Genomic DNA, 26,578 nt, shown 5'->3' on the forward strand with positions numbered 1-26,578 from the left:
GTACCTACAACTATCCGATATGAAATCTGATAGCTTGGGTGTGTCACAAAGTTTGAAAAAAATCCTTTTGAACTTTGAGCTTGGTCAATAAAATAAATGCAGCTACCCAATTTCACATCCAATGGTCAAGATTAATTGTCATCACCTTGTACGAAAGTTAATCATCTCATTATATACTTTTTCAAAAAAACCGATTTTGTGTTCCTTTTTGGATATCATTCTTGAAAGGTTACGATCCATTTGGTTTGGTAATTTTCCTTGGGTGGAAAGAGAGTAAGATGAATTTTCCCTTTGGCTGTGTTGGTAATGGGAGAGAGACCCAGAGCCTTTCGGCTGTAGGATTTCCAGAGAGGTTCAAGGGGACAGAGAGAGAAAGGGAGAGAGAGTATGCAAAAGAGTGACAGGAGAGGAGAAAGACAGTGACGAAGAGTGAAAAGAGGAAAGCAAGACTGAAAAAGAAAGGCTGTCATTTTGAAATTTATTTGAGATGTAAATATGTAATAAAATAAAATTCAATCGGTTTAGGGGGTTAGTATAAAGACTTTGGGAAAATTGATGCTGCTAGAATTCAAATTTGTCAAAATCATATACCAAATTAAGGTGTATCAAGATATTACCCCTTTTTAATTCTCTTTTCTATGACAATGAAAGCCTGCCTTAAGTTCTCTACCTAGTAAGTATGAGCCTCGTTCTTTCTGAGTAAAAAATTACAAACAAAATTCTGATTGTGCATTGTTTTGTTTATACCCATTTTGAAGTTAATTTTGTTACATAATGTGATCATTTGTCTTTGGTACAAGATGATCATAATTAAACTTAACCATTGGATGTAAAATTATATGGCTACATTCACTCCATCGACCAAGCTCAAACTTCAAAAAATTTTTCGAACTTTGCAGCACACCCAAGCTATCAAATTTCGCATCGAACGGTTGTAAAGATAGTTGTATGTAATTGTGACCTCTTTGTTTGATAAAATAGTCTCATTGCATGCAATCCTTATAATATTATAATAATATTTTTGAAAAAATAATAATATAATATAATAACATAATAATTATAATAATATAATAATGTTTACGCTTGAAATTCACAAAACTACTTGCATGAAGCGTTTTAAAGCGCAATCTGTAATCATCAAACATGAAGTCAATGAGTAGCAAAACAAGGAGCAAGACTATTAAAACTGGTAAGGTATTTTGTTATAGTCGGTTACTTATACCTGGAGATTTGCTAGCAGCTAGAGCCATTTATTGTTTATTTTCCTTTTTCTTTTTTTGAAGTAGTTTATCAGTTGTATATAAATTCTATTGAGATTTACTTCATAAGAAAAGGACACTCAATTATGTTTCATAATTGAAGCAAATCTCAAATGACTCCTACCTTTGTTTGGACCCATGGATTATGCATTTAGTTATTGAGAAAATAAGTTAATGGCAGAGAACGAACCCCTTATATAACGTCCATCACATTAAGTTTGGAGGGGCACATTGAGTTGTATTGTTTTATTACACCAAAGAATTATGGACATGAAATACATAACCTGCTGTGTAAATTCTGTTACTAGTTAATCAATTGGTAATCGCCATATTCATAAATTTTCATGTTAAATATTGCAATAGAAAGAAAATAATGCAATGAATTTGATAAGTTATAGGAGAACAGAAATATGGGTTCCAAAGCTACATCATAGAGTGGCCTGATGGATGCCGGTTACGATGAATGTTGTTCATCACATTTGCAGAAGTCATCAGCCACTGCCAGCATCTCTCTCTCTCTCTCTCTCAACTTCAAAGAACATGCATAGAAGTCATATAGATGGTCAAGGTATCCATACCCATTATAGTAGCAAGAAGGCCACAAACTTTCATGAAAGGAAACCCCTTCTCTGCACAAGACTCAGCCTTCTCTAACCTAGAGAAAGAAAACTGGACCTTGACAAATAGCTCATTCTAAGAAACCACAGTGACAGATGAAAACGAAAATAGAGTAGTAGTAGTTTACTATAATATTATTGCTAAATTCGAATAGGTAAGATGATTCATAGTGTTACCACTCGGGCCACAATCACAGTGATATCATCTGGCTTGCCCCCTGCAGGTTTCAATGAAATGTGTTTAGTTCCATCTGTACAACTATGAAGAAAGGAAGGAAACGAAGATAGAAGCGGGGAAGAAGAGGGCCGTGAGGAAGGGTAAGTGATTGAAGAATACCTGTTAGTTTCATGCCGAGAATTTTCTTCCACAGTGGGACATCATACCCCTGTATGTAAACATATTGAGATCTATACTATGTGCAGATCTTATATTGTGAGCTAACGTTGCTAGTTGAAAGAAAACGAAAGGCAAAACGTTTTTGTCATACCTGACTTCTAGCCTCCAAGGAATAGGGGGACTCAAAGTCCTTGTCTCCTGAATGCTTGCATGCTAAGTTGGCTAGAGCCTTTGCTAATTTAAAGGCTCAGAATTTCTTTTAATAAGTGATGGATTCATAAACAAAAGAAACACTTTCATGAAAAGATCAAATGTTTCTCCATTAAATAAGATCTGTAACGAAATTTCCAAACGTCTGTAGAGATAATTTCAGAATTTAGAAACTTCAGTAGAACAGAATTCAGTAGGAACTTACCAATTTCAGATGCACCATCAAATTCAGAGACTGTAGAGATGATTTCCTGGTCAAAAACATTGTCAAATAATCCATCTGAACCCATTATAATTGTATCTCCCTCCATTACTTCCAAAATGTTCACCTAGCAAGAAATTATACGTCATCATTAAAATGCAATAATTTCCATAAGATTCCTTACTTGTTAACAAAGTTAAAATCATACTTTGGATGAATCTGAGTATAGATCTAAAGGAACCATGAAGTTTGGGGTCTCATGAGAAAAAGTATTACAAATTCCAAATCCCAGATCCAAGACATAGAACAAGCATATATATATATATAGGAAAAAGCTGGGGTTAGCCCTCTAGCTCATATGAACATATGAGCCCAACGGCCCAGATTGAATCTAGGCCGATCTGACGATCACGGATGTCCAATACTATTTGAATTTTATTTTATTTTCTACAAATCTAAATCACTTGAAATTTGAGGTGTGTGTTCATAAACAACAGGTGAATCTTCGAAAAATATTAAAAAAATATTTTACATGAAATAAATTGACCAAAATACCCCCGAAAAGTTTCGAGGGGTATTTTGATCATTTTTATTTTCGCGGACAATTTTTTTATATTTTTATTAAGTGAGCATTGATGAGAAGAACACACATGTTAAATTTCAAGTGATTTGGATTTGTAGAAAATAAAATAAAATTTAAACACTAGCGGACATCCGTGATCGTCAGATCGGCCCAGATTCAATCTGGACCGTTGGGTTCATATGTTCATATGAGCTAGTGGGCTAACCCCTGATTTTTCTATATATATATATATATATATATATATATATATAGGGTGTTATAAGGTTGCAAACTTAAACAATCCAAATAATGTGCATCTCCAAATTTTATCATAATATGTAATTTTGGTGTAAAATATTCTTAGGATTATCTCAAAATCTATTTTCATATCTAACTACAAAATTTTAAACTCCAAAAATGGTTAAAATCAAGTAGATCTATAAACATATGAAAATCTTGAAATTGGACGGTCTAGATAATGTGTCACAAGATGCACTGTTTCTGGGACTCAAAATCTTTTTTCTTTCATATTCATACATCGCGATGTTGAGATGATCAATTAGAGGGTTTCTCAACATTAAAACAACCTTTTTCGATGGATTTTTGAGGCGCATATGTAATTCTACATTTTAAGGTTGCAACCTTATATAAACTTTTTCCATATATATATATATATATATATATATATATATATATATATATTTCAAATCCATAGTTTTGTGCAATTAGTGTTTTTTTAGATTCCCTAAGAATTTCAATATTTCCTGTCCATATCAAATCTTGATTCCCAAAACTGTACAAGTAATACTTATACTCACCACTATACCAGTAGCTTTACTATTAACAAGCTAATAAAAACTCATTTAGACTTGAAAAAACATTAAGTTAACTTGACTGTCCCAGTCAACAAGTTTTATAAATGACAAAATCAGGTATTCAGATATTATGGGTTTTACATTCTCGATGTGGCAGCATTGTTTTACCACTTGACACTTTCTATTTTTCTTTTAAACTATCCAAAAATAATAGTAATAATGGAGAAGTCATCTGGTTTTTCCAAATTCTTTGTTTAACGCAGCGAGTGAACCAGGTCACTCGAGGACCGGCTCGACCACTGAGTTCGTATTTTTTAGCACAGCTCTTAACAATGTTCAGATGTACAATAAACCACTGAGTTAAGAGGTTTTGAGCACTGCTCTTAACAATGTGAGATGTAAAATAAATCCAGTGTCATCACAAGTTTCACATATCCCTGGAAGCTTGAGAATGATACATAAAACTTGCTCAATCTTCAAAGTGTCATTATCATTCTAAAAATGCAATCATAAATATGTATGAATACTTATGTATTAAATAATATATATATATAGGCTATTCAACCCAAAATGAGCTTCTGGAGGTTGTATTTTTAGATATAGAATATAGTACCGCAGCATCTTCATAGGTTTGGCCACCACTCTCAGAGCTTAATTGGAATGGGCAATCGAAGTAATGTTCTTGTGGAGAACTGGAAAGTACAATTTCACCTACACAAGCAATAGAATGATCAAATTAAAGCAAATTCTATCTGCAAATATGTTCCATAGAATTCTTCAAATAATACACAATCTACAGTAAATCAGTGTCCCGGTTACCTTTACGTAAAACTCTTAGACCACAATCCCCAACATTTGCAATCTTAAGAATTCCATTTTTCTCCAACATAGCAATAATTCTGTTAGAAATCTTTGTTAAAGAAAATACTCAATATGCAATTATAGATTCAGTCTGGCGACATAAAACAGAAGAAGAGGCAGAGAAAACCCATGTAATCTCTATTAATTTGGAGAACATTTGCAATCTTAACGATTCCATTTTTCTCCAACATAGCAACAATTCTTTTGGAAATCTTTGTTGAAGAAAACACTCAATATGCAATTATAGATTGACAGTCTAGGAACATAAAAAAAATAGCAGCAGAGAAAACCATGTAATCTCCATCAATTTGAAATCTTCATACATCAAGTACTTTACATTATATCATGCTTATGACAAAATTTAAACTGGTTTTGGAAAGAATTGATGATGGCTAACCTTAAAAACTTTGGTCCCATTTGGGTCAAATTTTCAACAAGGTGGAGGCGGCCGCCTAGGTGGCCAGGGACCCTGACCACTTAGGCAGCAGGCCCTGGTTTTTGGTTTTTTTTTGTTTGTTTTGTTGGGTGTTGGGGGCGGGGGGGGCACCTCTCCCTTTTATTGTTTTGATTTGTATAAAAAATGCCTGGCAATGTGCAGTTGAATAAAAATGTACTCTCAATATCATATGTTATAATGTAAATGTCCACATGTGTACTTTTTCTAGAACCAATCCTCTCTTTCTTCTACAAAATAAAGAAAGGTATTTTACTAGATTAAAAAAAAAAAGGATACTTTACTTTTTTAAGAACTGTGCCAGGTACTTTACTTTTTTAAAGAACAAAAATTAAAGACAAGATACATTTATTGAAAAACGATACTTTTTCTCTAAAAGAAATGAATAGAAGTACAAACAATAAAAATTCTCTCTCCATTAAGGAGGTGGCACCAGGAGGGCTCCCAGACCTGCCTAGGCAGCCACCTTAAACAAGTCCGCCTGGATGCCCCGCCTAGGCCACGTCTAGGCAGTTTGAGAAACAGGCTGCCTAGGTGGTCAGGTGGTCCAATTTTTGTACATTAGGGAACCAAATTTCAGCAATACCATATTTTCACCCTTGTTCCTTTAGGAATGAAAAAGGGCCCACCTTGGTCAGATCCTATATACATGGGTGAAACTTTTGGCCCAGTTCGTCAAAGAAAAATAGCCAAATCTCATTCGGGCATCCTAACAGGGCCTTAACATTGTCTTCATTTTTTAAAATAGCAAAGAAACTACTCAAAAGATTTAAGTCCCAAACTAATAATCATGTGAAAGCCAACCATCATAGAGTGATCATTGTCTGTAGAGTCTATTTCAGGAGAAACCCAAGAAAGCCTTACATCACTTGTGTGGTTCCCACCGTCTATAAATCAGAACATAAAATAAGGAAACAAAGCATCAGATGAGGAAATGCCGGACCAGCCCCGTTGTGGCCCAGGCCCAGCCCTTGGAGCCATATTCTGTGGCCTAGGCCCTAGTTTTACAAGGTGCCATGCGCCTGGCCCATTACCAGACCTAAAAAATACTACAAACAGAACTTAATCTTGGATTGGCACTCAGAGCCATTAACAATTTAATTGGAAAAAAGAAAAGACACAAGAGGTTTCTTTGCAAATTAGACAATATTAGCTACTGGAATGGCAACAGGATAACTTACTCCACAAGGAGCATTAACTCAGATACCCAATTCTGAAGGTTTCATATCCATCATATGTAAAATACACCAACTGTGATGAGAATATGTTGTAAAGTATGAATCTTGTGAACCAACACATAATCTCATGGTAAATTTTTGTAGCCCAAGCATTTACATAAAACAAATCAATGTAAAATCTGAAATCAAACATTAAACCTTTGTCAATCTCTTGCTCCAATTTCTTTTCAAGCCTTACCTTGGGATATTTCATATTTACTACATTGTCAAGCTCACAATTCCTTAGGGTCAGTCTACCACATTTCATAGGCCAAGCTGGGCCTTTCAACCCATGTTCTTACGAAATCTTGAGAAAACCATAGAACACATGAACCTAATCAATCAAGTTAGAAAGTGAAGCCACATGTATATTACTGCTAATTTAGTATCACCAAAGTAGAAAATATTTAAAGAAATATAACTTTACAACTATATTTGCTCTATATATAATTAATTGCAATTATATCCTTGTCAACAATATCATCTTAGAACTTCATAATGGTCAATGGAAGAGATTGAGATATTGGAGATGGCATCAATTTCTAATATTGAGCAATCAACACTGATGAAGCAGAAAATAATGAGACTACAAAAGGAATTGAACTGCTGCAAAATTCAAGAAATTTGGCGCTACTTGAAAGAAAGAACTAAAGAAAAACAACTTACACAGTCGCGGAACCTATAGAGGATGTAGCTGCATGTGCTTTTCCGAGTAGGAGGCAAGGATCACCCTTCACTTATCAATAACAAAAGATTTACCAGACATCCATAAACAAATAAAATCTACAGATAATGAAATTATACAACAAAATATTTCTTCTAATTCATGGTATCAATTATTCGGACATGGTGTACAATGAGCAAGCTGCACAAACTAAAAATAAAATGAAAGATTTTAAAGGACAGTACACCAACCCAAATCCTTTCAAGAGTTATTGTTTTGAGAAAGTGCTTGCCATACCCTCCAATGCAGATATGAATGTATTAATTGTGATATGCTTAGTGTTCTCATGCTACAAGTAATGCTTGTAAATTGTAATATTGGCATTAAAACTCTATGTAGTGCATTAGCTTCAATGACATAGCAACTACTGAGAAATATAAATAAAGCCAGTAAGGCAAGCACTAGTTTATCCATCAGAAGATTGAAAAGAGAATAATTACAATGCGTGTTGAAAATAACTAAAAGCACCAGATGCCAGGCAAATATGGATTCTTGAGCTTGGATGTAAAATTGCTCTTCGAGAAGTTGGTGCAAGAAACAAAATAAACAGAAAATTAGAAAAATACACCTCACTTTTCAATTATTTAACATGTTACCCTTTTTCTACTATCCCCACTCAAAATCAAGTGCATTTTGATGCGTATTTTGAAATTGAATCAAGATATGTGGGCAAATGTTAAATGTTTATTATCTAAGGCATATTTTGACAAATTTCCCTAAAAGCAATATTTCATTTTCTAAGATGGTGATCAAAACATCGACACGAAGGGGAAGATGCCCTTTTGCTGCCAAGTATGTCATCCACAACTCAGTGCTACATCTATTTGGTTTAACAAGGCAGGGGATACAGAGAGAAATTAACTAGCTAAAGCACTTGCTAAATGGCTCACCAGATCCTGCTCATTGGACCTCAAAATAAGGTAAAGTAGTAAGGAATTTGTGGATCTTCTCAAGTGTAACTTGAATGGCAAAGCAAATTTTAGGCAATCCTTATATTTTAGGCAAGTCAACTGTTTACAGCCAAATCTCAAGAGATCTTGGATGAAACCTCCCCGAATTCATGCTCTAACGGGTTAAAATTTATAATTAGTAAAGACTATAGGGATCGGTCAAATTATGATTCAAAGATCCTGATCTCGAAAGATGAACCCCCTTTGAGAACTGCTAGTAGAAATGGCTTGAAATCATCCATAAGGGCATGTTTAGTACGTGTGAAAATACTTCCATAGAAGTATTTTCACATGAAAAAACTCCCTCATGTGATTAGGTGTGGGAGTTTTTTCACACCAATTGGCCCCAGCACATTTTTTCACACCAATAGGCAGCCAATTAGTATGAAAAAACTCCACACCAAATTACATGGGGAGTTTTTCACGTGAAAATACTTTCATAGAAATATTTTCACACGTAACAAACATGCCGTTAAGAAACCGGGAAAAGAAATAGAAGAAAAGAAAATAGATTAAAATTAAAGAAAAGAAAACTTATTTGGAATCTGGTCCCTCTGGACTGGCACCCAAAGTCCGTGGCCCAGATTAGACTATTAGTTGAAGCATCTTCATCCTCAACCCCAGAGCTTTGCTTCAATGAGCAGCACCTAAGGTGTATCCATCCTAGTTTTGATTTGCTGAAGGCATGTCTACGTAAGGCTTATGGATTAGGGTTTGAAAATTGTAGGGAACTAGAGTAGTAGAAAACTGGCTTAGGGTTGAGTCCCCTAAGCTTTTCTAGGGTTTGCTCAAGCCTAAGGGATTTTCTCTAATTTCTAAGGATTTTTCCAGGAATTTAGGCTATCTACTTGAAGGTCTGAGTTCTAAAAAACCCAAGGGAGTTCATATAGGACTTTGGTTGGCTCCTAGTTCAATTGGGATAAGGATTTCAATGTTTAGCTCTAGATTTCTAAGACTATAAAGATTAGGCTTCTAAAGCTTTTGCATAGGACAAATCCACAGTCAAAACAGAGACTAGACCATTCCAGAAAGTCAAAGAGCCCCAGGCCATATCACCTAGTCTCTATAATTTTCTGAAGTCTGGAACCTGCGACGCAGTATGCGTCGCCAGAGCCTGACAGGCCAGCTACGCATACAGCATCCCTAAGCAAGATCTAGCTCAACTTTGGCTAGGAGCTTCCAGACCGTTCTTCAAACCCACTGGTGGTGGTCTGGTGACCTCTTCTGGGACTCACAATCTGAGGTTTTCTAAGGTTTCTGTTCTGTCCTGGATAAGTCTAAATCATTCAGAATGTTTTCAGAAAGTTTTAGGTTGGTTTTCCTAGATTTGGGTAGACTTAACTGGATTTGGTGGTTTTTACCTTAGGATTATGGACTAATGGTTGGGTGTACTAGGCTAGTATGGTTCCTATGGTTCACGGTTACAGGTTTCTGGGAAATTAGGGTATTCAGGAAATAAGGAAATTAGCCAAGTTCAAATTGAGTGTCTACCCCAACAAATCTCAATGGGACAAGATTGTTGAGAAGTACAAAAGAAAACTAGCATCTTAGTGCCTATTTCTTTCACGGGGAGGAAGAAGAAACTTAGTCAAAGCCACAATCCCCAACATCCTGATGTCCCAAATGTCAGTATCACACATGCCTATAGAGTATAGAAAACTCAAAGAGAGCTGAATTACTAAAACTCGAAGAGGGTACCATTACCCCATTGGAGAAATGGTGATAACAAGTCACCATGACCATCAGTGGCCCCAACTTATCATGTACACATATGGCACCAACCCCATGGGCTGGATACCTAAAGAATCCAGCTCCTCGACAACATTGCTAAGGCTATTCTTGGGTACATGGAAGGGGAACAGTACAAAAAAGAAGGATTTCTTAAAAACACGTTAGATTCATAGGGACAAGAGGGGTTGAAATGAGGATATGGAGGGACCCATGGCCATGGGTTGGCCAGGAGACTTTCGAATGCGCCTCCCATGATTTTACCGACTGGCTATAGAATGGGAAGTGTCAGTAGCAAGAGTAGTTGCTTCAGAGTTCAACAAGTCTGGACTCCTATGTTCAGACAAACTAAGTGACAATGAGACCATGGATTAAGCCACAAAACATGCTGAAGTCCAGTTTAATCCCAAAGGGCTCAGACAAATTAATATGGTGTCCCAAACCCAAAAGGAACCTTCAAAGTTGCTTCAATTTACAAGGCTCTACACACATCAAACCAGTCCATGGAAACAGCAGCCTTGCTTGCTTGATCCCAACACCCCCAAAAATGCAAGGCTTCAACTAGTTTGTGATATCTAAGAAAGCCCAGGAATTGGATCATCTCCAAATAAGGGCATCCCCTCCCCAATTGGTGTGTCATGCGCCTTGAGGAAGAGGAAACCATAGACCACTCTTTCTACACCACAAACCGGCAACTGAAATCTGCTCCTTCTTGACAGTGTTCGACTTCACCTGGTATCGACCTAGGACCATCGACAACATTTTGTCGTCATGGATATTTTCCCCATTCCCACTCACATGCAGATTACTCTGGTTTATCTCTATCCATGCATTTGGGAAATATGGTTGGGAAGAAACCGTGAACGTTCCAAGGGGCAATTGTCAAGGAAATATCATCGATCAATTGCATCATGTCCCTAGCCTTGTCTTGGGTGATGATCCATAAGGAAGTCCATGACTTCTTGGCGACCATTCTATAAAGCCAGTAGAAAAACATTGTGGGATCCAAACCTTAGAAAACCAAAAAATCCCCAAACTGGATACCATCAACCCTCAGCAAAGTCGAGCTCAACTTCACTGGAAATTCCTAACAAATTCAGGATCAACAAGCGATGGAGACTCACTCAGTCACGAAAACTCAGGCCCTCCATTGGAGAATCCAAATATCTGATAGAAATTAGGGAAGTCATTTAGTGATAGAGGGCTAGAAAATCGGCTCAGGTCCCATGAAGTTTCAGGCATGTGTTTGACAAAAACAATAGTTTCCAACACACTTGGAGAGAAACTAATACTCCGGCAGAGATGCCATAGCTAATGAAGGAATCGCATACATGTACTTCTATCTGCCACACCCAACACAACAACTAAATCATTCAAGACAAATCTCCTAGGCAACATTTTTCTCTTGGTCCTTCTCCCGGCTGTCTTCTATCTTAGCGATACCATTTTTACCCCACCGTCTTTTGTATAGAAAATAGAATGCAACACATTAGAATCTTGCATATAGGTTAAATTTGTAAACACAATATAGAATTACTTGGTAGTCATCAAGTTTATCAAAAGTGAAATTCAGATACCAATTGAAAAAAAGGGAGAAATGATGAAGCACGTTTTACATTTAGATAGGTTCTGAATTCTTGTTGAACTCATGGTTTCCATCTCTATGTTTTGGACTCCTTGGATGAATGGCTATAAAAAATTGTCATAAGCACTTGGCTCCTCTACTCTCCATCTCTAGAGCACTTCCTAAGGCCAACAATCCGTTCCTTCTGTGCAAAAGGTTATCCTCTTCACTATGTGAGATTAATGCAATCGAATACAGTCCTGCTGGCCAAGTAAAAAAGAGCAAAGCCTATATGAATTATTTGAACTGATTTAATACTTGTAGATTCAGAAACTGATGAGATTATGTAAGTGGAGAACAAGCATGGATCCTTCGAAGTAACAAAATGACATAACAAAATCCTTGAAACTACAAATTAACCCTTTTTTTTTTTTTTTGTGGGGGGGGGGGGGGTTGATAAGCAGCGAAGCATTGAAGCCCTTGAAATAACGTTGAGGTTTCATAGCCCTGGCCAACAAGGCAAGAGTCTTTTCTGACTACAAAATGAACTGAAGAAGATAAACTACCAAAGCGATACTTCACTATATTGAAACAAAGGGGTAGTGTTCATTGCAACTAGTGAAGCTTTTTACAGTACTTTAAAATCATGCTCTTTAGACAGGTTTGGGCAGAAGAACGACACACCCAGCCGCCCGCGATTGACATCAGATGCCTGGGGCTATTGTTCAAGAAACTTCAACGTACACATTGGATATGGAGCCCAAATTAAAATTCCACAGACAAGCGTTAATTTTAATATTACTAATAATGTTATTATACTCCAATGCTACAGTTTAGGCTAAGACAGAGCTCCAAGGCTGGACGGACTTGACAGTCTTTTATTAAGCCTTCTTTGAGATTGTCATTGATGATTTGATGCACCTTTTCTCTGAGTTGGAATGAATGCTACTTTCATTACATTAATTCCAATGAAAGAGGGCATTGAACATATTAGAGACTTCCAGCCAATCAGACTTACAAGTAGAACTTGTAAGATTTTGGCATAAGTGTTGCTGGCTTAGAGACTAAAGAGGTCATCTCTCCCCTTCCAAAGGCGCCTTCATTAAAGGCTGGCAAATTTTGGACTCAGCTTTGGTAGCACGAGTGCGTCTATCAAAGTCATATGGGCATTTCAGCGCTCATGTGCAAGATGGATCTAGAGAAAACCTTATAACCATGTTAATAGGCCAGTCCAAGATCAATCTACGTCTCTCATTGTGTTTGGCTGACACTCTCGGATCACCACCTATATCTCCTCTGCAAGATTTCCAATCTTTAACAATAGAACCCCCGGGATTCTTCAGATGCTTTAGGGGTCTTTACCAAGGTCAACTACTCTCACCTTTCCTATTTTCAAAAAGTGGAATGCTTTCTCCAGTGCATGCAGCTAGACCTATCTAGGAGTCCAAAGCCAACTCCACAGGACCTTTGATGTTACATCTCCAGCATGCCTATGATGCACAAATATTTGTTACCCAGATCATAGACAGATGGACAATAGTTGGCTGTTCTAGAGATGCTTCAAGTACGCTTCTCAACTTCAGGTAAATATTAACAAGACAAAATTGTTGGGGAAGGATCTAAACCAAATTGCGCTTCAAAGTTTCACAAATCCAACAGGCTGTGGTACTGAACTCCTACCTAGCAAATACCAAGGTTTTACTTATGCGTGGGCAAGCTAAATAAAGCAGTTTGGGAAAAAGTTATAGAGAGGTTTGAGGGATGGTTGGCCTCGTGGAAACATTTGCTAGATCTGAATACGGGCTCACAATACCCTTATAAAAGCAACTCATTCCAATTATCATCATCCGAGCCCTATCCCAACTATTTGGGATCAGCTACACTAAACTTGTTCAGTCATTCTGCTCTATCAAGGCTCATACCCTCAATCAGACTATAAGTCACCATATCTCTTCTCACTACTTCTATCTATGTCTTTTTGTGTCCTCCCCATTTCTTTTTAAAGCTTTGAACCAAATCGCCTCTCCTAACCAGTGCTATGCTAGGTCGACGCTGCACATGGCCAGACCACCTAAATTTACTTTCCCTCATCTTATCACCTATTGAAGCCACCCCTGTTCCCCATATATATTCATTCCAAATTCTATCATTTCTTGTCTTGCCACTCATACATCTCAACATCATCATCTCAGCTACGGTCATTCTATGGATATGTTGTTTCTTGCCCGCCCAACATTCCATTCCATAAAGCACGATTGGTCTTACAGCCATCCTATAGAATTTACGCTTCAGTTTCATTAGTAGGAAAATATCATATAAAACTCGAGAAGCACATCTCCACTTCGTCCACCTAACTCTAATTCCATGCACGACATATTCCTCAATCTCTCCATTCTTATAGATTATCGACCCAAGATATCAAAAATAATCTCTTTTACTAGTATATGTTGTGTCCTTATTCTGTATTGCTAAATGAGTGGTGAAGAAAATCTAGAAACTCTAGCGCCATTTCCTCTATAAGGGGCCCCACGAAGTTAACATGTACCATTTCTTCAACTGTGAAACAATTTGGCACCCCAAAGATTAAGGTGGTCATGGCATTGATCAAAAGGTTAATGTGGCTTTGTTGGAGAACTGGAACTGGAGGTTTGGGGAGCCACAAGGACATCTGTGGATCGATGCAAACCATAGATCACATTTCAGGAGCTTGGAAAACATCAGATCAACCACAAACCAAGGCCTGACCCAAATTAAATTCAAGGAAATCCAATCTTGGATGGTCTTATGGTTGGGATCTCAAATATTTGCATAGTGGTTCCATAGTCTGGTAGAGGTAGCCCCCAAGATCAATATCACAGACTCATAAATGTTTGAACGAACCAATGACCACCTGATATGCAGCACAACATTTAGACGCGCCTCAAGGACAATGAGCTACAAACTACATCAAGTTGCACAAGCTAATTCAGCAAGCATGTATCCCAACCTCCAGAGTAGACAAGATGGTCTGTGCCCAAAAAGTAACCATTTTTTCTGAGCGTCCTGCTCTTATTCTCCAGTCCTACCAGCAGTAGCTTTAAAGTTTTGGTCTATCCAGGATCCTCAAATGTTCAGGTGTTTTTTTGATTGGCTAGAATACACAATGCACTTACTGTTAACCATCTTAGAAACCATAGTGAGCCTATCCGTCATAGGTACACCATATGTGAAGAAGATGAGGAAACGGTGCATCACCGATTTCTCATTTGCAAAGTAGCTAAAGCTATTTGGACCTAACTATTTTTGGCCTTGGCTGGGTCTGTCCTCCCTGTCAAGCACCATTTTAGCAACACTACCCCTTCCAAGGGCGGGAATGATCCTTTAGTATGGCCAAAATGAAAGGAAAATTAGTGCTCACATTATTGATTGGGCACTAACATGGAAAGACCTCTGGGGATTCACATATGGAGACCTACACCCCACTGGCAAACCATAGGATGGACTTCATATTGTAAAAGAAGCCATCATTGGATCACTCGGGCAACAATGGCCATCTTATTGAATTTTGATAGTGGATCTAGGGGTAACGCAGGTCCAACAAGGAATTGGAGGTATCTTCTTAAATCACCATGGGGGAAGGTTTATGTGATCTGGAACAACAGGAACATGTACCAAAAATGAATCTGAAGTAAAGCACAGCGTGCTCGTATCAGGATATAGAAGCCAGAGTGGGGCACGGGCATTATTATGGTGGAAAGAGACTAGGCAAAAACCAAAGATGGGCCCATAATCCCTCAAGTTGCCCAGGGAGACTTCAAGAAAACTTCAGTGCAACTCAATTTATCTCACTAGGCTCAAATGTGATCTTCCAGCACTCTTGACCAGAATCGGATGAGTATCCAGATATCATATCCAAAGAAAGTATACTCAGAACTGGTTTTTTTCATCGATCCAATGACATAAGCTGAGCTGCTCCTATTTTTGTAATAGTAGTATTTTGTCCATAGTATAGAGCATCAAATTTGTAAAAATTTGATTTTATCAATAAAAAACAATATAGCAATTCATCACAAAAGACTTTGTTGTTCTGCTCAAAGAAGAATACCTCAACATCACCTACTAAACAAGAAGCATTAGCCATCAGTTCTTGTGAAAAAACAGCAGGATTTATGTTTCGCTCTGCCCACCTGTCATCCAAACCCTTTAACTTCTTATAGTACTCTAGCATTCAGTAACATCTTTTACAAAGAGAATATCTATATGTTTTCTATATAGGAAAAAGAAGTTATATTTCTATGAATAGCTTCTCACCCAGAAACACCATCGGCAACGGCAATAACCCCACCATTGTGATTGCTCACAAAGAAAGCATCTTCACCACCTTTATCGACCTTGACATGATAAAATGAATGAAAGAAGCCATAAATGAATCAAAACCAAATTGAGAGAAATTCCCATTCCAAATCAACAAGATATTAATAGCTTTATCACCCAAAAGTGAAAAAGGAGACATAGGTGCACCTTTGCTGGATGTGGGATAAGGTGAGTTCCAACAGAAAGGGACACTTCAGTCCTACAGCCAGTGAAAAATATATCAATATGATGGCTACAATGTTCACACCTCCTTCACAAATATCAAGCAGGTAGGATTCACATATCTATTCAAAAATTGAACATTCTATCGGTGGGTTCAAGCCTTTGTCGCATAAATACGTTCCCACAGTCACAAAATCGATGCACGACAGAACAAATTTGGATAGTTCAGGGTACATTTGCGAATCTAGCAACGAGACCCAGTCGACAGAGAAAAGGAAAAGCAAATGACACACGATTCCTTTGTTCCTTAAAGCTCTTGAACAGTTAACACAGACACACGCACACACAAAATGTGTTTCAACCATATTCAAGGAAAGAACCCAATTCACAAAACAGAAAAAGGGAGAAACCCATGATTCCAGTTCACATTAAAGTTCTTCAGTAGGTGAAAAGAATACACAATTATATGTTAAACATTGAGAGTTTCAGACCAACCTAAGCAGAGCAGGTGGGGCTTCATCAAAGGCAGCAGAAGAGCATGAAAACACAGGAAATGAAGGCTTAGTCATATTAAGCCACCGCAAACGTGAGGAATTTGAAGGGAAAGAAGGCGAGAAAGGGTGAAATGGCATTGCTGGATTGGCCATAGGCGCTACAGCCATGAGGCCTTAAATCTCTCTCACACCATGTTAATCATTACGTGGAAAGCCGAGGATTTTAACTTGTTGAGCTCGGAGGAGGCCACGTTGCAAATAAAAATTACTTCTAAGACCATTCTTCCCGGTGTTGTTACAATTAGATTCGGAAGAAGGCTTCATAATTGCTTTTTTAAAAAAAAAAATTAAAAAAAATTAGATATAATAATTACATAAAAAAAACGGTTGGACCGTTGGTTAAAATTGGTTTTAGATGGACCACCTATTTGCATCCAGTTTTAAGATTGATGATTTATACCTCCAAACCGCATATTGTTGAAATGCAGTCGAGTCCACATGAAGTAATTGTTTTTTTTTAAAAGATTTTAATATAAATAAAGTTTGGATGAGGTTTTTATAAAGCGTGGACCATATGAAAATAAAATAAATCCTCACTTTCATTTTCATGATAGCTTTGAAATCAATTTTCAACACCGACGATGAAATTAAAAACTCAAAATATAGTAAAATCTTGCGGATCTATGAATATTTATTTTTAAGGAAAAATAGACAGTTTAGATAATTTGTTAAAATATATATTATTTTTAGAGTTTGAAATCCTAATTTGCGTCCACAATCATAATGTTCAAGCCAAGATGATCGATGTAAAAGTTTTATAATGCATGAAGTACAATGTTCGATGAGTTCCAAGGTGAGGCTTTACTTATTTTGATAGCATCGCAACCCTATCAAACTATTTTCCATGAAAATTTATTTAATTAATAAAAATTTAAAACTAACAAATTCAAAAAAAATTACTGAAAATATCTATGTTTCATCTAAAATGGCGGAAGAGGCTAAATCAGACTGAAGTGGGTCAAAGCTTTAGCCAAAGAGGACGAATTAGACTGAAGCGGACTAAAGTGGTCCGCGGCAGGCCCAAGCAGATGCATGAGAGCTTCGCTTTCCTTCGATCTAGGCAAAAAAAAATCTAAAAACTTTGGCCTCTCCTGACGATGCGAAGCGAATCTCACAATATTACTATTTCCTTCCTTGACTTATTATGTTTCATTTTTGTTTTTGGAGAACTACTTATTCAAAAATCAAGATTATAGTTAGCAAGTCTCCCATTAAAACACAATTTTTTCAAAATAATCTCCAATTTTTTAAAATCTATTGAGAACTTTGGGTTTTTCAAAAGATCTACAAAAAAAATGCATTTTTTTAATAGAATCAATACAAATCGGTATTTTATCTTTCTTCAAAAAACTTTTCAAAAAAATTCCTCCCTATAATTTTATCTCTTCCTTTATTAAGCATATTTGAATCTTGGTTTAGAGATAACCACATTAAAAGTTGAAGGTGAAGCAAATTAAAAATCTTGATTTAACAAAAATTTCCATTAAAAATTATCACCAATATGTTCTCTTAAAAAACTACAATATATTCTCTACAAAATAATCCATCAAAATAACCACATATCTCAAAACACTAGTTAGAATTAGATTGAAAACTCTTTTTTTCCACTAAACACAGATTGTCATTATAGGGAACAAAAGAGAGATGGACAACCAAATATTTAGGCTGCTAGGAATTTAGGGTGAGCTTCAAATATTTGGATTTACTTAAGCATTTTGTTATTATTTTTTGCATAAATAATTTTTATTAATTTCACCTTTTCAATTTTATTTTATTTTATTAGTGTATACAAGCATAACAATTTTGATGGATTACTATTTTAAATTTTTACATTTTTGGGTTTTAGTTAATTGCAATCCTATATTAATGATGTCTTTGAATTTTTCTTCCAACAATAATCCCATACCTTGTTTCCGTTCTTGTTATTTGCGAGTGTGGTTCTTGTATTTAGTATTGTTGTCGTTGTTATAAAATTGTATGTTTCTAATAAATCTATCACATATTTTGTATCAGGAAAACGTAGCAAGGATTGTTGCATTTATTGAAAGTTAAACAAAAATTTGTCAAGTATGACTCTAACGATACGAGATAATAAAATTTAAAGTTTAATGGTTTTAATATATCCATACAATAACGGCATCTCAGAATCTTCAACTGCAATATATATATATATATTTTTTATTTTACACTATTTTTTTTATCCAAATTCAAAATGTTTATGATTTTCTAAATTAACTAATTTTTGACGATCTGTATTTTTTACCCAATTTTTTGCATCCAACTTTTTGGGCCAAAACCAATTTATCAGCGATGTTTAATATCATTATTCCTTGCCTTGTTGACTATGATCTAGATCTGTTTTTTAAATGAAACCAACCTAGAAATCCAGGTCTGTTTGTACATTGTCGATTTGCAATATTGTTCCCCAAGGTTAGATTGACAATAACAATTTTTAAACACTGTTTAACATCCCCGCTTCGAGATCGGAATGGCCAACCCTTGTTATTTTTGAAGAAATCAAATAATAGAAATAAAGAGAATAAATGGCGAAAATATAAAGAAAAATATAAAATCAAGAATTCATAAATTTGATATTACAGGTGTATAATTCAAATTCAAAACTAAAACACTTCAACCAAAAAACACTTTTGAAAGAAAATGGCAAGAACGAATTGGCCAAAACAAAAAAACAAAAAACAAAAATTGATTTTAGATTATTCAAAATAATTGGTTCAGGCTTTTGTGGATAAATGCGATAAAACGTTTTAGGACAAATTTGAATGGATTTGGTGAAATAAAGAGAGGGATATGAAAGATTTTTTATTTCGGGTTCATAAACTCCTAAAATTTAGACACTCAATTTTCTTTTATTTTGATTCCTCGTCCATTTATTTAGAGGATTGCTTTGTTAATGTGCTCAAATGCCAACAATTGGAAATAGGTTTCAAGTTGTTTGGTTGAAATTCGAGGGATAATAAAGGTATATTTATGATAATTTCCTTATTTAATAGTGTTTCACAAGTATTTTGAGTAATCAATTTAGATCCTCTTATTTCTATTCGTGCTCAAGAAATTATTTGATGGAAAAATCTTAGCAATTTGTTGTTCACTTATTAATTGTACATCAGTCTATTTGATATAAGATATCCTTACATTTTATAATAGGAAAAAGTTTACATAAGGTGTCAACCTTATATTGTACAAGTAAGGTGCACCTCAAAAGTTACAGGAAAAGGCTGTTTCATCATTAGAGATCCCTCCAATTGGTCATATCCACTTCAATATCTATGAATATGAAAGACAAATTGAATTTTAAGTATTAATAATGGTACATCTTGTAACCCATTATCTAGACCGTCCATTATCAAGATATTTAAGTATCCATAGATTTGCTAGATTTGAACCATTTGTGGAGCGTTTAATTTCCTAATAGGGGTGAAAAATATATTTTAAGGTGATCATAAGAGTTTTGGTGCCTTAAATATATCTCATCTTGTAACGAGATTTTGGGGTGCACCTTACTATGATTGTATAAGGTGTCATGAGATTGAGTGGTTGACACCTTGTACAAACCTCAAGCTTTATAAACATGATCATGTGAAATCATCTAATATGTATAAATAAGGAAGTCAAATTTTTTATTTTGAATATATAAAGTATTATAATTAGAGATTGGATCCAAAGAGTAGTCTTAGATGGATTTAAAATTGGCGTAACTGCCAGTACCGACGATTTGAGATTTTTCAACCAAATACTTAAAATAACAAAAGTAGTATTTCTTAGATAAAACGGATTATGAGTTTTAAATAATTAGATTTGACTGCCCCTAATTTTTCTAGAAAATACTCATCTAGTGAATATTAAGTGGATCCCAAAATTTCAAAAAAACATTGCTTAAGTAATGATTTGAGCTTTTTAAACTGAAACACAAAGTGAACTTTGAGAGCAAAAAAATAGTGATTCGTGCTCTTATGGATTCTCATTGTATACTTGCCCTCTCAGATATAACACTCATATAGAAGATATTATGATATAAACTTAATTTTGCTTGTTGATTTAGTACTATTGCTTAATTTTTTGAAATTATTCTAGTTATATTTTCTATTATAAAGATCTATTTACGAAAATGAATATTGTGGAATAGAGACCCTTTCCAGAGAAACATGATATTTTGTAAAATAAAATCCAAATTCTAGAATGACATCCCTAAAATTAAGAATCCTAAAAATACCATAGTTTGATTTTTACCTGAGGGCACTTCAGCACATTGCGATTTCTTTTTATTAGCAGTAGATTAGTTCATGAATTATTATTATTTATTCTTTAATGCAATATGATACAAGATTATACCATATAATATAGATTATACTATATTTTATATCATATTCTTTCTTTTATACTATATTATATATCATATTCTTTCTTTTATACTATATTATATAATATAACATACTATAGTTTGTTATAATTTTTAGAGAGAGAAACTATCTGACTTTTTAAGTTTTAGCAAGAGAAAGTATCTTAAAATTTAGAAAGATAAGCTATATCAAATTTAATGTTTTAGAATGAGAAGCTATCTCAAAATTTTAACAGATAGAAATTATCTCAATTTTGAAGTTTTAGAGAAAGAAAGTATCTCAAAATTTTTAGAGAGATAAACTATTTCCAATTTCAAGTTTTAGAGAGAGAAACCATCTCAAAAATTATAGAGAAAGAAAGTACATAAAAAGTTATAGCGAAAAAAACTATCTCAAAATTTTTATATTACATTAAAATTTGTAGAGAAAAAAACTATCTCAAAGTTTTTAGAGAGGGAAGCTATCTTAAATTTCAAATTTTTAGGAAGAGAAACTATATCAAAATTATTAGAGAGAGAAACTATCTCACAAATTTTAGAGAGATAAACTATCTTCATTTTTAAGTTTTAGAGAGAAACTATCTCAAAAATATTAGATAAAGAAAACTACATCAAATTTCAAGTTTTAGAGAGAAAAACTATCTCAAAAATTTTAGAGAGAGAAGTTATATTAAAATATTTAGAGAGAGAAACTATAGCAAAGTTTTTAGAGAAAGAAACTATCTTAAATTTCAATCTTTTAGATAGAAACTATTTAAAAAAATTTAGTGAGAGAAACTAACTCCATTTTTTTTAGAGGGAGGCATTATATCAAATTTCAAATTATAGAAAGAGAAACTATCTCAAAAAATTTGAGAGAAACTATATTAAAATTTTTATCGAGAAAATCTTAAAGTTTTAAGATAGGTAAGCACTATCAAATTTCAAATTTTTAGAGAGAGACACTGCCTTAGAGTTTTTAGAGAAAATTTTTAGAATGAGAAACTATATCGATTTTCAAATTTTATAGAGATAAACCATTTCAAAAATTTTAAAAAGAAAAACTATCTATAATATCTAGTTTGTTGTGCTCTCCCTCTGCCTGTTTCATAGTGTGTTTACCAAACATGAGACACAATATGTTTGAGTAATTTTTTTTGGTAAACTATTTGCATATGTAAATATTTTGCCTGTAATTTTTTTTTCAAACTATTTCAAAACAACTTTCAAAGGTTCTTCTGGGAATACGATTTTCCTTTGAATTTTTTACTTGTCTTTTCTAGAGGTGGGCAACTTTCAAATTTTAATTAATTGTGAATTAATGTGATAAAAATTTTATTTATTTCAATAATGAAGGAAGCAACACTTTGGAAATCCAAAAACAATTTAATTAATTGTGAATTAATGTGATAAAAATTTTATTTATTCCAATAACGAAGAAAGCAATATTTTGGAAATCCAAAAAGAGCAAGAGTGGCTAGTTTGGTGAGGAATAATGAAGGTATAACTACTAGAACAGGCAGGAGCTAAAATTGGCGAGGAAATTAGGGAATACAATGGTAATCGAAGAGGATGTGTCTAATACAGTAAAATGGTGTGATGGGGAGATAGAGGATGTGTTTAATATAGTAAAATGGTGTGATGGGGAGATGAGCGTAATATTTTTTTTTTTTTTTTTGAGTAGCTCAGTAGTAAGAATTGAACTTTGAGATGAGAGTACCATAAAAAGTGAATGGGCTAGCTCGTCATTCCCTTTAAATCAATCTTGATTCTCTAGGGATAGTCGAGGGCCATCGGGTCGGGATATTGAGAAATATGGAGGCAGATTCTTTTGCAAGACAATGGATAGAAGCTCAAGATTTGCATGTTGTGTATTTCTATCAAAATAAAAAAACAAGGATGGAAGTGGTTATTGTTGTAAAAAAGAAAAAGAAAAAAAAGAAGAAAAGAAAATGACCTCTACCCCTTTTTTCAAAATTTCCATGCATGATAACCCATTGGGTTCACCAAAATCCCTTCTAACCCCTCAAGTTTAAAACTTTGGGATTCTTAGCCCCCCAATTATGTTTTGAAAATATATAAAATGAGACTATTTACCTTTGATACAAGGTGGTTACAATTAACCTTGACCATTAGATGTGAAATTGGGTGGCTATATTTATTCCAATGACCAAGCTAAAACTTCAAAAGAAATTTTTTCGAACTTTGTGACACACTCAAGCTATCAGATTTTACATATGATGGTTGTAAGTAATTATGACCACCTTGTATTAAAAGTAAATGAACTCATTGTATATAATCCCTTATGTTTTTTCTTTGTTGTTTTTACAATTTTGTTTTATAAAATACCAAACCCATCAATTAGTTAACTCCATTCCCTTTCTCTTCCATTGCCAAAACTAATCTTACCTCCGTGGATCCCACTCTACAAATTTAGACTTGAAAAGAAAATGATTTTTTTAATATTATGACCTATTTTACAATTGCATCATTATCTTTTGAACTTGGAAATAATCAAGTTTTTATTACTGTTGTTAATGGATTATTAATATTTATTTATTTATTCAGTTATTAATTTTTTATCAAAATACCTATAAAAGATGAATTATTTAACAATCAATAAATTGTCGGTGGTATTATTATTATTTAACAATCAATAAATTGTCGGTGGTATTATTATTATTATTGTTGTTGTTGTTGTTGCTGCTGTTGCTGCTGTTGTTGTTGCTGCTGCTGTTGTTGTTCCTACTGTTGTTGTTGTTGTTGTTGTTGTTGTTGTTGTTGTTGCTGTTGTTGCTGTTGTTGCTGTTGTTGTTGTTGTTGCTGTTGTTGTTGCTGTCGTTGTCGTTGTTGTTGTTGTTGTTATTGTTGTTGTTGTTGTTGGTGTTGTTATTGTTGTTGTTGTTATTGTTGTTGTTATTGTTGTTGTTGTTGTTGTTGTTGTTGGTATTGGTGTTGTTGTTGTTGTTGTTGTTGCTATTGTTGGTGTTGTTGTTGGTGTTGGTGTTGGTGTTGTTGTTGTTGTTGTCGTTCACTTTAACATAGATCATTTGCGGGCTTTTCTGTTTTTTGTTTTCGTGTATGGAAGACAAGCCCCTACTTGTTTTTTTTTTCAGATAGACTAGGAATTAGCTTTTTTGAAGGTGTCAGTGTCGGCTGGATTGGAGAAGTGTCATCATGATTGAAAAACACAAAATGATAACTAAGTATGGGGGTGCTTGGAGAAGTGTCATCATGATTGAAAAACACAAAATGATAACTAAGTATGGGGGTGCTGCCACCACCACGACCCAGCCCCTTTCTTAGATCATTTGCAGGCTACTAAAGAAAAGTTCCTGCAAACATTGTACATTTGCATTTTAGCTAGTATTTTTCTTTTTAAATTTTATATTTATTTCATTTTGGCTAAAATTCAAGGTCATAATGATTATGTTGGCGATTTGTCCTCATGATTTTTATTTATAGTTTATTTTTTATTGAAATTACATTTGTATGCTAAGGTGGCCCTTTAACTTCATGTTACAAAGTCGAAACCAAGTTTTTAAACAATAAATTTATCCTGGATCATCATTCAAAAAAGCAGGTTAAATCGACGGTCAGGATCGGCCTGATGGGGCCTTCAAAAAATAGTACTTTTTTAAAAAATATACTACTTTTTTAGGTTTTTCAAAAAATTAATGGTACTTGATTATGATTTTTTATTCTTTTATTGAAAATATGCAAATACTGAGAACCTGTCTCATGTCGAAATGTACATTGTCCATTAATTTCACTTCATAGTCAACAATTCATTTTCTCAATCTTAGATTATGTAAATGGATAAATAAATATGTTCCCATAAAAGCCCAATTCAACACTAAAATTATTTCTCGTGCGGTGCCATCTGAATCAATTCAAAAAATATCACAATAATTTACATTTAAAAGTGAAATGAAAAGACACATATGGACTCTAGAACATGTTGGAGTCTTTGTGCCCAAGCTGAGGTGCACAATTTTTTAGAAGTATCCAAAATGAAATCTATAAGATCACAGTTTAACTACCAATTTCTTCCTTATGTATTTAAATCATAACAGACTTGAAGAGAAAGATATGTGATAAGTTAAAATGTGTAACTTATTTCGTATGTGGAGAAAGAGAGAGGGGGGAGAGATTGAGAGAGAGAGAGAAGAGAGGGCAAGGGAGGGGGAGAGAGAGCATGGGTAATAGTATATCTTACTAAAAAAATAAATAAAAATAATGGTGTTGAATTGTGATTATTAGGATGCTCATCAAGGGTAAAATATTAATTCAACCATGGAACATCAACAACAACTATATATTTTACCCCTCTACATACTCTTATCTTTTTATCTAGCAACCAATTCTTTTGTAATAAAGAGACTTGTGACCTTCATAAATCAAAGGTAGACCATACATTGTATATTTTTCTTAGTTTTCAGAGAGACGTTATTATTTTTCTTCGTTTTGGTTTTCACTAGTGGAGGTCGAGGAGATTACAAACAAAATTGGATTCTAAACACATTACCATTTTACCACATCTGAATGGAAGATGTGATCCCATGAGAACAAGTAAACTTTCAATAATTTTTAAATAAATATATAGATGTTTCCTCTCCATTCCACTATACTAATAATAAAAATTTGGAGAAAGACATATACCCTCCTTTCTAAAATTATTATCCCAAAAAATAACCCCGGGCTATAATCCCCTCTTAAAAAAAAATGAAAAAAAAAAGACATTTAACCCCCTCTTTACCTTTTTCATTGTGTAAATTATTGTATCACCCTCTTTTTTTCTAATAGCCTCATCATATAAATGGAATTTGTAATGCATCTTTTAACTTGTGAGGTTTATGAGATAAGAGAGAGAGAGAGGGTGAGAGAGAGAGAAAGAGAGATAAGTATTTAGGGAAGTTTGCTAAAGAGAGAGAGCAGGAGCAAGACGTCTATAGGTGAGGAAGAGAGAGAAAGAGAAGGATAGCTTTTCGCGATTTAGATAACAAGTTAATTAAGAAGAAAACAAAAAAATTATATAATTTAGACAATGAAAAAAATAAAAAAAAAGTTAAAAAGTTTTTTTTGTTTAACTTTGAGGTTTCATGAGATTTCTCTCGGATTAGAGGTTATTTGGGATTGTAAGTTTAGGGATGGAGGAATATTTCTTTTTTCCTTAAGAAAAGCTATAGAAGAGTTTGTTGCCTATTGCTCTTAAAAACAACGAAAAAGAAATAGATAGTTACCTCTTGCTTGAAAGAAGAGTCACAGTTTTGTATATAATATACATCAATTAGTGCCTTTTTCTCTTTAGCGTTACCCATCTCTCTCCTCTCCTCTCACTCTAGCGTTACCTATTTCTCTCGGATTACTCATCTTTTTCCCCCCTCTTTCTCTTATTGCATTGGAAATTATTTTTCATTAGCATATTTGGATCGTGTGAAATTGTTTTCTAAAAAATATTTTTGTATGGAAAGAATTATCTCATGTGGTTGAGTGGAGAAATATTTTTATACGAATTGGTCTTAGTGCATCTTTTCGCACCTATTGGTAATTAATTGCTGTGAAAATATTAAAAAAAAAAATTCATATGAAAATATTTTTAAAAAAACAATTTCTCGCTAACCAAACATGTAGCCATTTACACATTGAGGACTTCCAAAGGGTCGCTGGCAC

At 34.4% G+C, this 26,578-nt stretch overlaps 1 protein-coding gene across 3 annotated transcripts; it reads right to left on the reverse strand.

Annotated features, from left to right (window-relative positions):
- Nucleotides 1–1,573: 1,573 nt before the first annotated feature.
- On the reverse strand, nt 1,574–16,806 carry PBCP (Protein phosphatase 2C family protein). Of its 3 annotated transcripts, none has more exons than XR_002281467.2 (12): nt 16,511–16,803; nt 16,001–16,052; nt 15,791–15,870; nt 15,585–15,666; nt 7,201–7,265; nt 4,822–4,901; nt 4,616–4,713; nt 2,629–2,752; nt 2,365–2,442; nt 2,214–2,262; nt 2,054–2,094; nt 1,574–1,914 (listed from the first exon to the last, which is right to left on the reverse strand). XR_002281467.2 is itself a non-coding variant. In XM_011626169.3 (12 exons), exons 1-12 carry the CDS (start codon nt 16,675–16,677, stop codon nt 1,900–1,902), a joined length of 936 nt encoding a protein of 311 aa, XP_011624471.2. In that variant the 5' UTR covers nt 16,678–16,806; the 3' UTR covers nt 1,574–1,899. The 3 variants fall into 3 exon arrangements, 1 of the variants encoding a protein (XP_011624471.2); XM_011626169.3 differs by having other exon boundaries at nt 2,365–2,447; nt 16,511–16,806; XR_002281468.2 differs by lacking the exons at nt 1,574–1,914; nt 2,054–2,094 and having other exon boundaries at nt 2,213–2,262; nt 2,365–2,469.
- Nucleotides 16,807–26,578: the final 9,772 nt, after the last annotated feature.

Source organism: Amborella trichopoda, chromosome 8, assembly GCF_054954075.1.
Source record: "Amborella trichopoda isolate Santa Cruz 75 chromosome 8, AtrichopodaSantaCruz75HAP2 v2.0, whole genome shotgun sequence".
NCBI classification, from domain to species: Eukaryota; Viridiplantae; Streptophyta; class Magnoliopsida; order Amborellales; family Amborellaceae; genus Amborella; species Amborella trichopoda.